Source organism: Octopus bimaculoides, chromosome 19 (assembly GCF_046866305.1).
Source record: "Octopus bimaculoides isolate indiv1 chromosome 19, ASM4686630v1, whole genome shotgun sequence".
NCBI classification, from domain to species: Eukaryota; Metazoa; Mollusca; class Cephalopoda; order Octopoda; family Octopodidae; genus Octopus; species Octopus bimaculoides.
This window is the reverse complement of record NC_142946.1, coordinates 48,495,577-48,509,232: the sequence shown is the minus strand read 5'-3', so window position 1 is coordinate 48,509,232 and position 13,656 is coordinate 48,495,577. Positions and strand designations below refer to the sequence as shown.

Sequence of the window (13,656 nt, the reverse complement as noted above, 5' to 3'; positions counted from 1 at the left end):
CTTTTTTAGTCTATCCCCTGATATAGTGTCTTTACAACCATTAAGGTCAATAGTGAAAAATTTATCTGTGCATGAAAGAAAATGGAAAGGACCAGAATACGGTGCTGTTAACAGAGGTTTAACATCATTGTGCACAAAAATGTGAGTCCAAGAAGTAAAGCTTCCTTCAAGGCAGAGCTAGAAATGCAATTGTCAAGTAGGTAAGAGGTTTTAAACAGGAGCAATATCTTCAAAATTGGTAAAACTAAAAATTGTTGAAAATAAATTAAATTTATTATTGTTACTGAATATGTTAGTGTTATTTAATTTCTGAACGGTTTTGCTGCCGTTTCTTTATGTAGTTTGATTTCTTTATCCATCAGTTTCTACTAAAATAGAGACGCAAGTAAAATTAATAATAGAGAAACGAAAATAAAAAATTTGGAAACAGCAATACTACCATAGCTTACGTGGAAACCATGAGCATGCTTTCAAGGGAGATAATCAGAGAAAGACTTGAAAGTCAACATAAGATCGTAATACTTCATGTAAAGTAAATATAACAAATAATCCAGAATCCTTGTCTGGTACCAGATCAATCCCAAAATCTAATGAGTTCGTGCCAGTCACGAGGCCAAACATCCCTGAAAGTTTCATCTGAATCCATCCAGTGGTTCTTGAGATATCTTGTCCATAGACAAACAAACAAATAAACATGGCTGAAAACAATACCTCCGCCTTAGCGAAGGCGGAGGTAATAATAAAACAAAAAGGACAAAACTGTGCATAATATTTTATTCCAAAACAATAACATTCAAATCTCATTACAAAATGTAAATTTTTCACTACAATATATTAAATATGTTTATATAATAATATTGTCTTTAGTGATTTGTAATTAAAAATCTACATCTAAAATAAATCTAGGATTCCATTTTTGTAGAAAACATTTCACAAAAAAATATCAAATGATAAAATGAACTGTTGGAACTGTCAGATTAAGACTTTTTATTCTTTCTTAGTTGTTTGTCTTCTTAGCTCACCTTCTCAACTGCCGTCTCTAGCTAGCATATAGAATCATACTTTTGGCATACGGTAAAAAGTAGAGAATATATATATATATGTATGTATATATACATATATTGATAAATGCAATCAAAGAGCAGAGTATATAAATATTTATATTTATATATATATATATATATATATATATCTGTGAATGAGAGAAGGGGAGTGGGGAGGAAGATGAGTAAATTGTCAAGTAAAATATTATTATTTGCTTAATGTAATGTTGTTAACTATTTCAATATAATTTATGAGATTTATTCCACAATGCTATGTAGCAAAACTTTTGAAATTGTGAATTCTATTAAGCATTATTTTAATTAATAACAATAATAATAATAATCCTTTCTACTTTAGGCACAAAGCCTGAAATTTTGGAGGAAGGGATAAGTCAATTACATCGACCCCAGTACTCAACTGGTACTTATTTTATTGACCCCGAAAGGATGAAAGGCAAAGTCAACCCTGGTGGCATTTGAACTCAGAGCGTGATGCCACTAAGCGTTTCACCCAGCGTGCTAACGATTCTGCCAACTTGCCACCTTAATAATGATAATAATAATAATAATTATAATAATCCTTTCTGCTATAGGCACAAGGCCTGAAATTTTGGGAGCAGGGACTAATCGATTACATCAACCCCAGTATTTCACTGGTACTTAATTTATCGACCCCGAAAGGATGAAAGGCAAAGTCAACCTTGGCGGAATTTGAACTCAGAACGTAATGCCAGACGATATACCACTAAGCATTTCGCCCGGCATGATAACGGTTCTCTTTCTGAATGCTACAGAATAATGTGTCTACAATATCAATCTTTTCTAGAACTAATACAAGTTTACAGATTATTTCTTAGACGGTCATTTGATACAGTTTACCATTTATTTTAATATAAAGCCTAAATAATATACTTTGCATCTACAGAATATTGTTCCCCCACCACCTTGTTTTTTGTTTTATTAACATTAGAATATGAACTTTAACCTATAGGAAATGTACACATCCTTGGAAATCAGTTAAACAATTTGCTTTAATAAATAACTATTTCAACTGCATCTCGGTAAAATCATGGTAGCCATTTCAAGCACACACACATACAAATTATTAACTTTTGGTTTAGCTATTGCTTTTATCATTTACTTGTTTCAGTCACTAGACTGTGGCCATGCTGGGGCGCCACACTAAAGTGTTTTCAGATGAACAGATGAACCCCAGTACTTCATTTTGTAAAGCCTGGTACTAATTTTATTGGGGTCGTTTTCCAAGTGGGGACATAAGTAGACCAACACTAGTTATCAAGCAGTGGGAGAGGGACAAACACAAACAGACATGATGCATACATACATATACATACATAATACACACACACACATATATACATATATATTATACATATATATAAACACACATAGACAGGTCAAGCTCCCACACAGGTTCTGTTTAGTAAATTCACTCACAAGGCATTGGTTTGGTTGGCCCAGGGCTATAGTAAAAGACACTTGCCCAAAGTGCCACACAGTAGGACTGAACCTGAAACTATGTGGATGCAATTAGTAATAAACTATGATCAAAAAATTTTGTTGAACATCTTCAGCCTGGTCACTCATATTGTTCGGTATGTGGTGGATGTAACAGTACAAGTGTTGTCAATGGCTACCATGACTCCTTCATGATACAACTGTTTTGACTTCAGAAACATCTTCTCAGAGCAAATGATTTGTCAATTTAAATAGGGAGCCCTGGTTCATATGACATGCAACTGGTTAAGTGGAAACCTTAGCTGCCATACAACAGATTGGTGGAATCATCTCTATATTGTCTTAAATAAAAGAAAAATGTTTTTCAATATCCATACCAATATCAATGGTATTATAAGTGGAAATTAAAAATTACAATTTAGTATCGATGGTCTGTAATCATTTCTGGTCGTCGAGGATCATCAACTGCAATTCCCTGAGCATTATGTAACAACATCTCCGCCCTACAACAAATAAAACAAAAGCTACAATAACATCTGAAAATTATTAGCCTAGAAAGGCTACGTTTACAACACATTAGCATGAAAACATCTTTATGAATACTATGAAGTCAATCTTTTCCAGAAAATCAAAATTCCATCTTCCTGGAACATCTTTATATTCTACTGTTTAGGACAGCAATTTATTGTTCAATGCTTGAAATTTTTCACAGTTCAAATTACCATGCATTGCCTTGTATCTTCAGGATGTTGATGATATGATTGTTTATTTTTAGAATGACATTGTAGGATAGGTGTGAGAGGTCAGATCTGACCAGTTTGAACAAAAAAACAGGTAGAATATTTAAGGCAGATACAGTTAGTTTACATGCTAATGGGTAAATGCCCTTCACATAAGAGTGTATCTGGCATGTAAATCTTCTGACAAAAATGTTTACTTATGGTATTCATCCATCATTAATCTGCTGGACCAGAATCCGCGCTTTGCCGTTTTGAAAAATTTATCTCCAACAACCATTTCGTCAACCCAGTAGATATTGACCTTTCCTTCGCTCTGTTTTCTCTAGATTTAATCCTGCACACTCTTATTAAAATTACATGTATTGGATGTGTGAAGGCACTTAAGAGGATGGCATCAGCCATTCATTAGAGATAATTAACCAGTTCAAATATCAATGAAATCATTTAAAAATAGAACATTTACGATACTGATCTTTAAGAAATACAAATAAAATAATTGACCTTTTTGACAGTAGAGAAACATTATAGAAATAATGACTACAACCTTATAGTAGGGTTGTATCTATTATAACAATATTTCTTACCTTTACGCATCCAAGAGTGCAATAAAAAGATTGGGGGTTTCTCTTATAGATGCAAAATATTTAAACACTGAACAGCTTTTAAGTAAATTCAACACTGAAATCTATCCTATGCTGGAGTAATGTTTAACTAACAAGAATAGTGCATACATCACATATGCATTTTAGACCAGTCGGGAATAAACTGTAGCCTGTAGGACTTTCTGAATGGCCTACCTATTTTGCAAAAGGTAAACAACATTGGTTAGTAATGTGGCCTTTCTGATGGTGAACCATGTCTCATGCAGCCCACTTCTCAGAAAAAGGCTATCTATGCCTGGTTAAGATTACATCCCATCATAATAAATAAGTTATTACACACCAATATATCACAACTGTGATATAATGCTTAGCCTTCTCCTTCCTTAGTATCTTTTTCTGCAGCAGTCTATACTTGCTTGAACTTGAAGTCATTTCCTTTCCTTTGCCTCACAACCCCATCATTTCCCATCATTTTTTATAGTGTATAACATCATCATCATCATCATCATCATCGTTTAACGTCCGCTTTCCATGCTAGCATGGGTTGGACGATTTGACTGAGGACTGGTGAAACCGGATGGCAACACCAGGCTCCAATCCAATTTGGCAGAGTTTCTACAGCTGGATGCCCTTCTTAACGCCAACCACTCAGAGAGTGTAGTGGGTGCTTTTACGTGTCACCCGCACGAAAACGGCCACGCTCGAAATGGTGTCTTTTATGTGCCACCCGCACAAGAGCCAGTCCAGGGGCACTGGCAACGATCTTGCTCGAAAACCCTACAAAGGCCAGTCAGTAAATATTTTTACAAATAATGAAGAATGCTACTCTAAATATAATTAACCCTTTAGCATGTAGATTATTTTGTCAAACCATCCAACCATAACAGTACAGAAAACATATTAAATGATGAGGATTTTTGATTATAATAATTTTAAACATTTTAAAAAGGGAAATTTAAAATTTATTTACCTCCGAGCTTTCTTTTCTTTGTGCTTTCGAATACATAGTAAAGCAAACACAGAAAGAAATATACATGGAACTGCAATAGCCATTACAATGAGAGCAACAAAAAGTGTCTGATCTTTAGGGTTCAAGTGATTAAGAAAACTCTTGCCATCTGTGACATGTGGCTTGAAGTGATAATGATGGTCAGTAGCATTGTTTGTGTCCATATCTACAACAGAACGAAAGAAGAAAACTTTAAAAATTGCATCAAACAGAAATTTCTAAAGGAATTTTGTATTACTGCTGCTCTAACCACTAGGCCATGTGCCTCCACCCTTCTCTACTACACCCTGACTTATTTGAAGGGGAGAAGTTTGTCGTGAGAGTTACCTGGTGACTTCAATAGTGTCGGTGCCATGTAAAAAAGCATCAGGTATAATCTGTAAAGTGGTTGGCATTAGAAAGGACATCCAACCATAGAAACCATGCCATAGCAGAGACAATGGAGCTCAATGCAGACCACTGACTCATTGGACCCTGTAAAACTGTCAAACCATGCTAGCATGGAAGACGGATGTTAAGTTAAATGATACGTGTATGTGTAGGGTGTTGCCCTCACAATCATAGCATCAAGGTTTCAATTCCTAGACTGGATGGTGCATGGTGTTCTTGAGCAAAACACTTCATCTCCTGTTGCTCTGGGATCACTTCGACCCCTCACACACACACACACACACAACAATATGATTTCTATTTCATATATAAATTTATAACTCTTTCAAATGACGATTGACATATTTGAAATGGAATCAATGCATTGACAACATACAATAACCTTCTCAAAGTCAACAAATGCTAAATAGATTTGCTTTTGCAGTCTTTGTTTTACAATAAATATACGTAATCCTGGTGCAAACCGAAACCACATTCAATTCATGTGCCATCTTGTACTCACTTTCCTAAGACTTTCCACCACCACCACCTTCCCTTGTCCCATTATCTTGACACTTCTGTAATTGCCTCTTTCTACTGCAAATCTTTTACTATTGTAGCAATTGTTAACAGTACCATTATGCTAGCCATTAAAACTATTAGGTTCTAGCACAGGTTTATTAGCTGAATAACTAGCTGTGACACTAATCTAAACCAAGTCTTTCAAAATCTCAGTAACTATCTTTATACTCACAACTTTATAGTCTCATCATCATCATCATTTAACGTTTGTTTTTCATGCTGGAGTTGGTCTCTACATCCTAATTATTTTATTAACAGTAAAAAGTGCTGGTTATGGCTCCACATATGTGGGTATTTTAAAAATGCCTCATGGAGTGATGACCAAGCTCTGCATAACTATGGGTTGCCCTTTGGTAAGGCATAGCACCCGTTGAGCCACCCTGCCAGAAATACGGCTAAGTCATGGGACTGCAGTATGGTGGATTGTGAAGAGGTAGCGGAAGAGCTCCACTGAACCAACAGTGTTTCTTACATTGGTGCTAAGTGGAGGAAGCCTAAAAGATCAACAGTCAGGATCACCACGCTCCAACAAGAGAATAACTGCAGCACATCCATAGGGGTGGCATCCATGGTTGCGTAATCAGCTAAAGAAAGATTCACTATCACTCAAGTTTCCAATTCAAATTCATAATAATAGAAATGGATGTTGACAGAGTCTTGAGAATCTGTGAAAGCAGCAGAAAAAAAAACGGTGTCACATAAAAAGTACCCAGTACACTCTGTAAATTGACTGGTGTTAGGAAGGGCATCCAACTGTGAAAACCAAGCCAAAACGGCCTATGGAACCTGGTGTTGGACACTGGCCATGCCAGCTCCTGTCAAGCTGTCCAACTCATGCTAGCATGGAAAACAGACATTAAATGATGATGACTTCTCTATGATTATTGATATAACAGGCTTCTTATATATTGGTTCGTTTGAACACAAACAAACCAACACAGTTTGTTTAACCTGTGAGAAAAACCAGCCAAAGCTCTATCAAATGTCTTAAAAATGCAAGGCCACATTGGAGAATGGCGTCTTCGATAAACAGATGTGGTTGCTGCTGGTCTGCTCAATCACAGATGTTCAACGTGTGTAGGGTTCTATGCTCTTCAATTCAATCTCTTCAAGCCACATTTCCTTCAGATCCTTTCAAAAATCTTCTCCTTTGATATCTTATTCTCCCAATTCTAAAAACTTGGCAAACTTTATATATATTTGCATTCACAATTTTCAGAGCAAAACGATCCTAATTTACAAACTAAATTTTCATTAAGGGTTACATTCTGACACAACTGCAGTTTTGTGAAAATTTACTACCTTTTCAGAAATTGCTCAAAAATCACTGCTATTTTAACTCTTTGCCTGTCCAACACATATTTTTAATTTTCAAACGTTTTAATTAGCTCTTGTTTCATACATTCTGAGTAACATAAAGCTTTCCTTTCTTAAGCCCCTAGTTACTCTGCTAGTTTTTTAAAAAAAGGGGGCGGGGGGCAAGTGAAATGTTAACCAGATATGACGTGTGGACGCCAGGAAAATATGTCCTGTCTATCACATGTGTGAAGAACCATTCTTGTCACTCAGTGTTGTTTACTGCCACAGATCTGAATAATCGATGTGACATTTAACAGCTTGAACACCTTAGTTAAACTTTTATCATGTTCTCTATCCTATAACTTATAAAACTTTAGACAATCGTTCGGCTATTTGGCTGTGATATACTGAATGTGTGAGGTGTGGGCTGAGTTGCACTGAACCTGAATGGGAGGAAAGGGGTAAGGTAAAAATTAAGTTGTGGAATTTCAATTTGGAAATTTCCATGCAGTGGGCGGGGCTTGGTGAAAGATGAAAATATATTATGATGGACGCTGCATACATACGTACGTAAATACACACACACACACTTTCTCTCTCTCTCTCTCGCTCACACACACATAGACAACAATACATATACATATAAGTAAGTAACAGAACGTTGAGGAAGCAAAAGGGGAGGGGAGTGTGAAGAATACATAGCTTTAAGGAGAGAGAGAGGGGGGGGCTTAGTAAGTTGACAACAGTTGTCCACTAAGAAACACTCAAACACACACACGCGCATTCTTTTATTCTTTTATAATGGTTTCAGTCGTAGGAGTGCGCCCGGCTGGAGCACATATACATATCTAAAAACTTATAAAACCCGAATGGAAGGTCAGAGATATTTGAGGGTTAGAAGGAAAGGGATGGGGTGTAACAAACTGATATGCAGTGATAGGAGGGTTGGTAAGTTTACACAAGCTGTCTTTCAGATCGTCAACACACCACCACCACCACTACCACACACACACACTCTCTCTCTCTCTCTCCTTTTCGTCACGTTAAAAAAAAAACCAGGTGCAATCACTCAACGAGTTAAAATCAACGATTAAAAAATAACATATATAGATATATGTACGTATGTGTGTGTATTTTTTGTGTGAGAAAAATGTAGGAATCTGTGTAGTTGTTCGACTTGCTAGAAATAACAACCAAAATAGGCGCAGGAGTGAATGTGTGGTAAGTAGCTCGCTTACCAACCACATGGTTCCGGGTTCAGTCCCACTGCGTGACATCTTGGGCAAGTGTCTTCTACTATAGCCTCGGGCCGACCAAAGCCTTGTGAGTGGATTTGGAGACACATAGAGAAACTCCATCAAAAACTAGTGCCCACCGGTATATGGCGTAGTGGTTAAGAGCGCGGGCTACTAAACCCCAAGATTCCGAGCACGATTCCAGGCAGTTACCTGAATAATAATACCTGATGAAGGCAGGAGAGTATATCAGCCGAAACGTTGTGTTAACAACAAACAAGATGAGGACAAATATCCGTCAAATGTAAATAATGTACATAATTTCCCATCTCTTAAATATAGAAGTGTATTATCGTGAGACTTTTGCTAGATTTTGCCAGTAAAACTAAAGGGCACTGAAGTGGATGGGCTAATTGGCTGGCGTGAAGTCATCATATTTGTAGAGACATAAGAATGAGCCTGGCTAAGAATATAAGGGTCACACTATGGGGTGATAACTTGTCTGAAAAATTTGTTAAAAATTTATTGAAACCCGGAGAAAGTAGGGTAAGACTATATAGAAATAATTGTCTAGATACATCTCCACATCAGTTTCATCATTCAATGAACGGTCCAGATGGACTATATGTAATCTGAACCTTTCCCCCCTTATTTTTTTTTTTTTTACGGAATCCCACGTTTTAGGCTATGGAGATTCCGATTCTGAAAAAAAATTTTTTTAAATCTCAATTTCAAAATTTCGATCCCCCCCCCCCCGGTTTTTATATAGATCCACATGGTAAACCTAACCCTAACTCTAACCCTGACCCTAACCCTAACCCTAACCCTGACCCTAACCTTAAACCTAACCCTAACACTAGTTTTGTGAGATTTGGCTGTTATTTCTAGCATGTAAATAGCCTGCTTGGTGGTGGGGGGGATTGAAATTTTTCAAACAATTTTTTTTCAGAATCGGAATCTCCATAGCCTAAAACGTGGGATTCCGTAAAAAAAAATTAATAAATAAGGGGGAGAAAGGTTCAGATTACATATAGTCCGTCTCCGCCCAATGAACTAATAGCAAAAGTATTTCCAGATTTCCAGGATAATCAACAGAACCATACGTATGTGAAAGGGAAATACTGGCACAAAAAAATATCACTGTCAGCAGCATAAACAATATGCAACTGGATCGCATTTCGAGAATTACAACGATTTATAAATCTTCAGATTCAATTCCAGATCCTGCAGAGGTTGTCAACTATCCAGTTGAATTCTTAAATCCTTTAGAACCCCCTGGGCTCCTACCAAGCCACTTCAATCAAAAGTAAGAGTCATCATAATGCTACTACGGAATCTTGACCAGCCTTGGCTGGATAATGGTACAAGACCGGTGGTAGAAAAAGTGATGCCTCACATTCTTCAGGCCACTATTTTAACTGGTTCTTCTATTGGAGAAAATGTTTTCATATAAAGAATACTCTTGATACCATCAGACACAGAAATAAATACCTTTTGTATTCAAAAGGCTGCAGTTTCTGGTAAAACTCAGTTTTGCCAGGTCTTTAAATAAATCACAAGAACAAACTTTATCTGATGCTGGGCTACGACTTAAAAAAGATTCTTGACTATTTTTTGCAAGAACCTAAGTGCTCCATGTTGGTGTAATAGTACAACTTAGCAATGTCTGGTGCTTTAATATGGCTTTACAAAGTATCGGAAAATTGTCCTACATAACTTTCCTATTTTCTCTGAAAACTGCTACGTATTTTTTATATTTTCAACATCAGTTTTTTTTCAAATTGCAAGTGTTTATCATTTTTATTCCATTCATTTCAAAATATGTATCTAGTGGTACTTTTTCATTTTCAATTTTTTTCCACCAAAAGTGTGTACTTTAAACGTAGCAGACAGCTAGTCTACACAAAGAATAATCCTCAGGAATTGGCGTCCGGATCTCAGAGTAGGAGTTGGGTCACTATTAGGGTTTAGGATTCAGAGAAATCTGAAAAAATATTCTAACAAGAATTTTTTTTTAAATTGTCTTAAACTAGATTGAAAAATTTTTTATTTAATTCCTGGAGATTTATTATAAGTTAAATAAATTGCTTTGCAATATTATAACATTTACTCCCTGAATCTTCAATTCGGGCAACGCCTGGTATTTCTGCTAGTAAGACAATAAAAGTACAAATCTGGTTTCTCAAATATTACTATTGTTTCTACAAAATGATAAATTCCTCTCCTTTAAAAAATATTTGTTAATATTACTGACTGCATTTCATTGCTATTTTACAAGATTTGTATATTAAATCTCATGAAATAAAATGATTTGCGTGGTAAAACAATAATTCTGTTCATAAAAATTAATATTAGTTACGCGTTAAGCTAAATGTTTGTTACAGTTCCAAAAGATTACAATTTGATTTTGAGTAACGTAAAAAATTCTTACAAGCTATCTACATTATTTTGTGAAAACTAACAGCAATTATATTTTCATTCATTAGCAAATAAACCAACTATGAGTAAAATAGAAACAAATTTAATTAACGGATGTGTTTTATAAAAATTCCTCGGGTAAATATAAGACTCTCTTGGGACGAATAAATATCAATATTCCTGTTACTCCAATAAACTGGACGTTCACTAAACAAATGTCTCCTGATACACCAACGCTTCTTCTCCAACTTGTTTTCTTGACCTTAATAGCTTCTTTCTCTTTTACACTTCCTCTATATCTATTCACAGTTCTTTTCTATCAATTTCCATCTTCGCTCTTTATTTCTCATTTTCTTATCCCACTATGTTAACTTATATTCCCCCTTTTTCTTTTCTTTCTTTTTACCTGATTAAAGGGAGGTCCATCCACATGGATTTATAACCTTCTGGAGTGAAAACACTCTGGTAAGGTCACAAATTTACCTGACCAACTATAAACAAATATTTCAGTTTTGTAATTTTCTCTTTAGATCCAAAACACACGTATTAATAATAACATTCTAATTAGCAGGGAATATCAACAAACGACTTAGTGAAAGTGGAGTAGGCTATTTTAATCAATAAAATGTTTGTACTTATCACATTTTTTTTCACTTAAAAAAGCGCATAGTGGTGTACAAGAGTCTATTTCAATGTTTGTCGTAAATCATTATTTTCATTTAAACTAATCAAAAATTTAAGAAATGCTGATGTCTTACCTTCTTGAAAAATAAACAATATTTCTGTTTGATCTAAATGACAGGTAAATTCAACTGATTGTTATGCAGTATATTAAAATATCGACTCGGAAATGAGAAATGACCACGAACTCATGAAATGTCAAAATACAATGAGCGAAACGTTCAGAATTTTATCCGTTTCTACTTTTACATAACACCTACAACGCTTTATTGTTATCAAGTTCTAAAAATAGTTTTTACTCTCATCTCGGAAACCAACTATTTTTAGTTTAGTATAAAAATAGATTTCTAATATAAAATTTCAAATATCTTAATGAAGTTATCTTTCGAAAGTTGCACATAATAAGATGGTGGGCAATGTGGTAAAAACAAATGTGCGGATTGAAAGTGAAAGGTAAACAACTGGATATTCGTAGATATTAGTTTCTGTTTCTCTCTCTCTCTCTAGAGAGAGAGAGAGAAAAAAAAGCGAGAGAGAAAGGAAAACTGAAAATATTCAGATGAACGCCCGTGTATTATTAGCATACAGCTATTTATATATTTACAGAACAGATTTAAATGGAGTACAAAAAATAAGAAAATGTGTTTTCTCTATTGAGCATCTCTGGATCTCACCTGTTGACTCTCTCTCTTCCTCTATCTTTCTTTCTTTCTTTCTCCTTTCCTCTCTCCTTATATATATATATATATATATATATATATATATATATTCCAAAACGTGCGTGAAAGTGTATATGCGTATGTGGTTATTTTTTTTATTTATTTATGTTTATATATTTATGCACATGTTTGTAACGTCTGTGTGTGTGAGTACATATATATATATATATATATATATATATATATATATATATATATATATATAGGTAATCTTCAAGTTTAGGGGGATAAAAAAAATAAATAAAAATATCCAAGGGAAATAGCTGAACGACTTACCAGTATTATCCGTTTTCTTCTAGCTGTTTATAAATAAATCACACCCTAATCCTAACCCTAACGTCAATCAAATCACGTGTGTGATTTATTTATAAACAGAGATGTACGGAGAATACTGGTAAGACGTTCAGTTACTTCCCTTGAATATTTTTATTTATTTTTTTTATCCCCCTAAACTTGAAGATTACCATATATATATATATATATATATATATATATATATATATATATCTTTGGGTGTGCATGCGTGTGCGTATATATACATGTGTGTGCGTGTGTGTGTATACGTATATATATATATATCCATTTTTAGCGACTGCTTTCTATTGTCTATATCAATATATATATTGGGCCAACGGGGGGGGGGGGGGGATCTGGCGATACGCCATAAAACTAAACCTTTTATGGACGGGAAACTTAAGGTCAATCCCATAAACCGGCCTTCCCCATTTTTAATATATATAAGCAAAAATTCTAGTTCTAAAATGTCTCTAAGAGATCAACGCAGTAGTTGTATTGACAAGTAATATTCATAGCCTCTTCAACATGGCTAAACGTTTGAGCCGACTCTGCTGTAATTTTTTAACCACAAAAGGACATCTCCACTAGCTGGTTAACGATGCACAGCTGCGTCTGATAAAATTGCAAGCAGCTACTAATATTACCTGTCAGTACAATTTACTGCATTGATCTCTTAGAGAGATTTTAGAACCAGCATTTTTGTTTGTAGCAGAATCAGCGACTGTGTTCACTTGAAATATATATGTTGCAGGGAGAAGCGAGCTGCTATCATCTCTAGCAGACGAGGTGGCCAGTACTGACGAGTGGCAGAAATAGCCCGAAACCAGGACTGGTCTACTGGTTCCGTCGCTAGGAGATGGTAAAGTTCGCTCCCCTGCTCGCAATTTTCTCGGACGCAGCTGTGCATCGTTAACCAGCTAAAGGAGATGTCCTTTTGGAGTTAAAAAATCGCGATTGAGTCAACTCGAACGGACAGCCATGTTAAAGTGGCTCCGAATATTACTTTATATATATATATATATATATATATATAATTTAAGAATCCATGAGTCAGAAAAAATAGGCATTCGTATGTTGTTTGTTAGTAGAGTGCGTATATTAATCGAAGCATATGCCATTATATACCTGCTACGGCCAATCTTACCAATCGTTTTCGCGCTAGGGGTTCAACGGCGTGTTAGAT

The 13,656-nt window shown here is 35.3% G+C and overlaps 1 protein-coding gene across 3 annotated transcripts; it reads right to left on the bottom strand.

Moving 5' to 3' along the window:
- Positions 1–759: 759 nt before the first annotated feature.
- LOC149131860 (uncharacterized) lies at positions 760–13,640 on the bottom strand. Of its 3 annotated transcripts, none has more exons than XM_089337603.1 (3): positions 13,618–13,640; positions 4,835–5,039; positions 760–3,025 (listed from the first exon to the last, which is right to left on the bottom strand). In XM_089337603.1, the coding sequence occupies exons 2-3, from the start codon at positions 5,035–5,037 to the stop codon at positions 2,941–2,943; spliced, it is 288 nt and encodes a 95-aa protein (XP_089193729.1). In that variant the 5' UTR covers positions 5,038–5,039; positions 13,618–13,640; the 3' UTR covers positions 760–2,940. The 3 variants fall into 3 exon arrangements, with proteins under 3 accessions (XP_089193729.1, XP_089193728.1, XP_089193727.1); XM_089337602.1 differs by lacking the exon at positions 13,618–13,640 and adding an exon at positions 12,453–12,538; XM_089337601.1 differs by lacking the exon at positions 13,618–13,640 and adding an exon at positions 11,535–11,609.
- Positions 13,641–13,656: the final 16 nt, after the last annotated feature.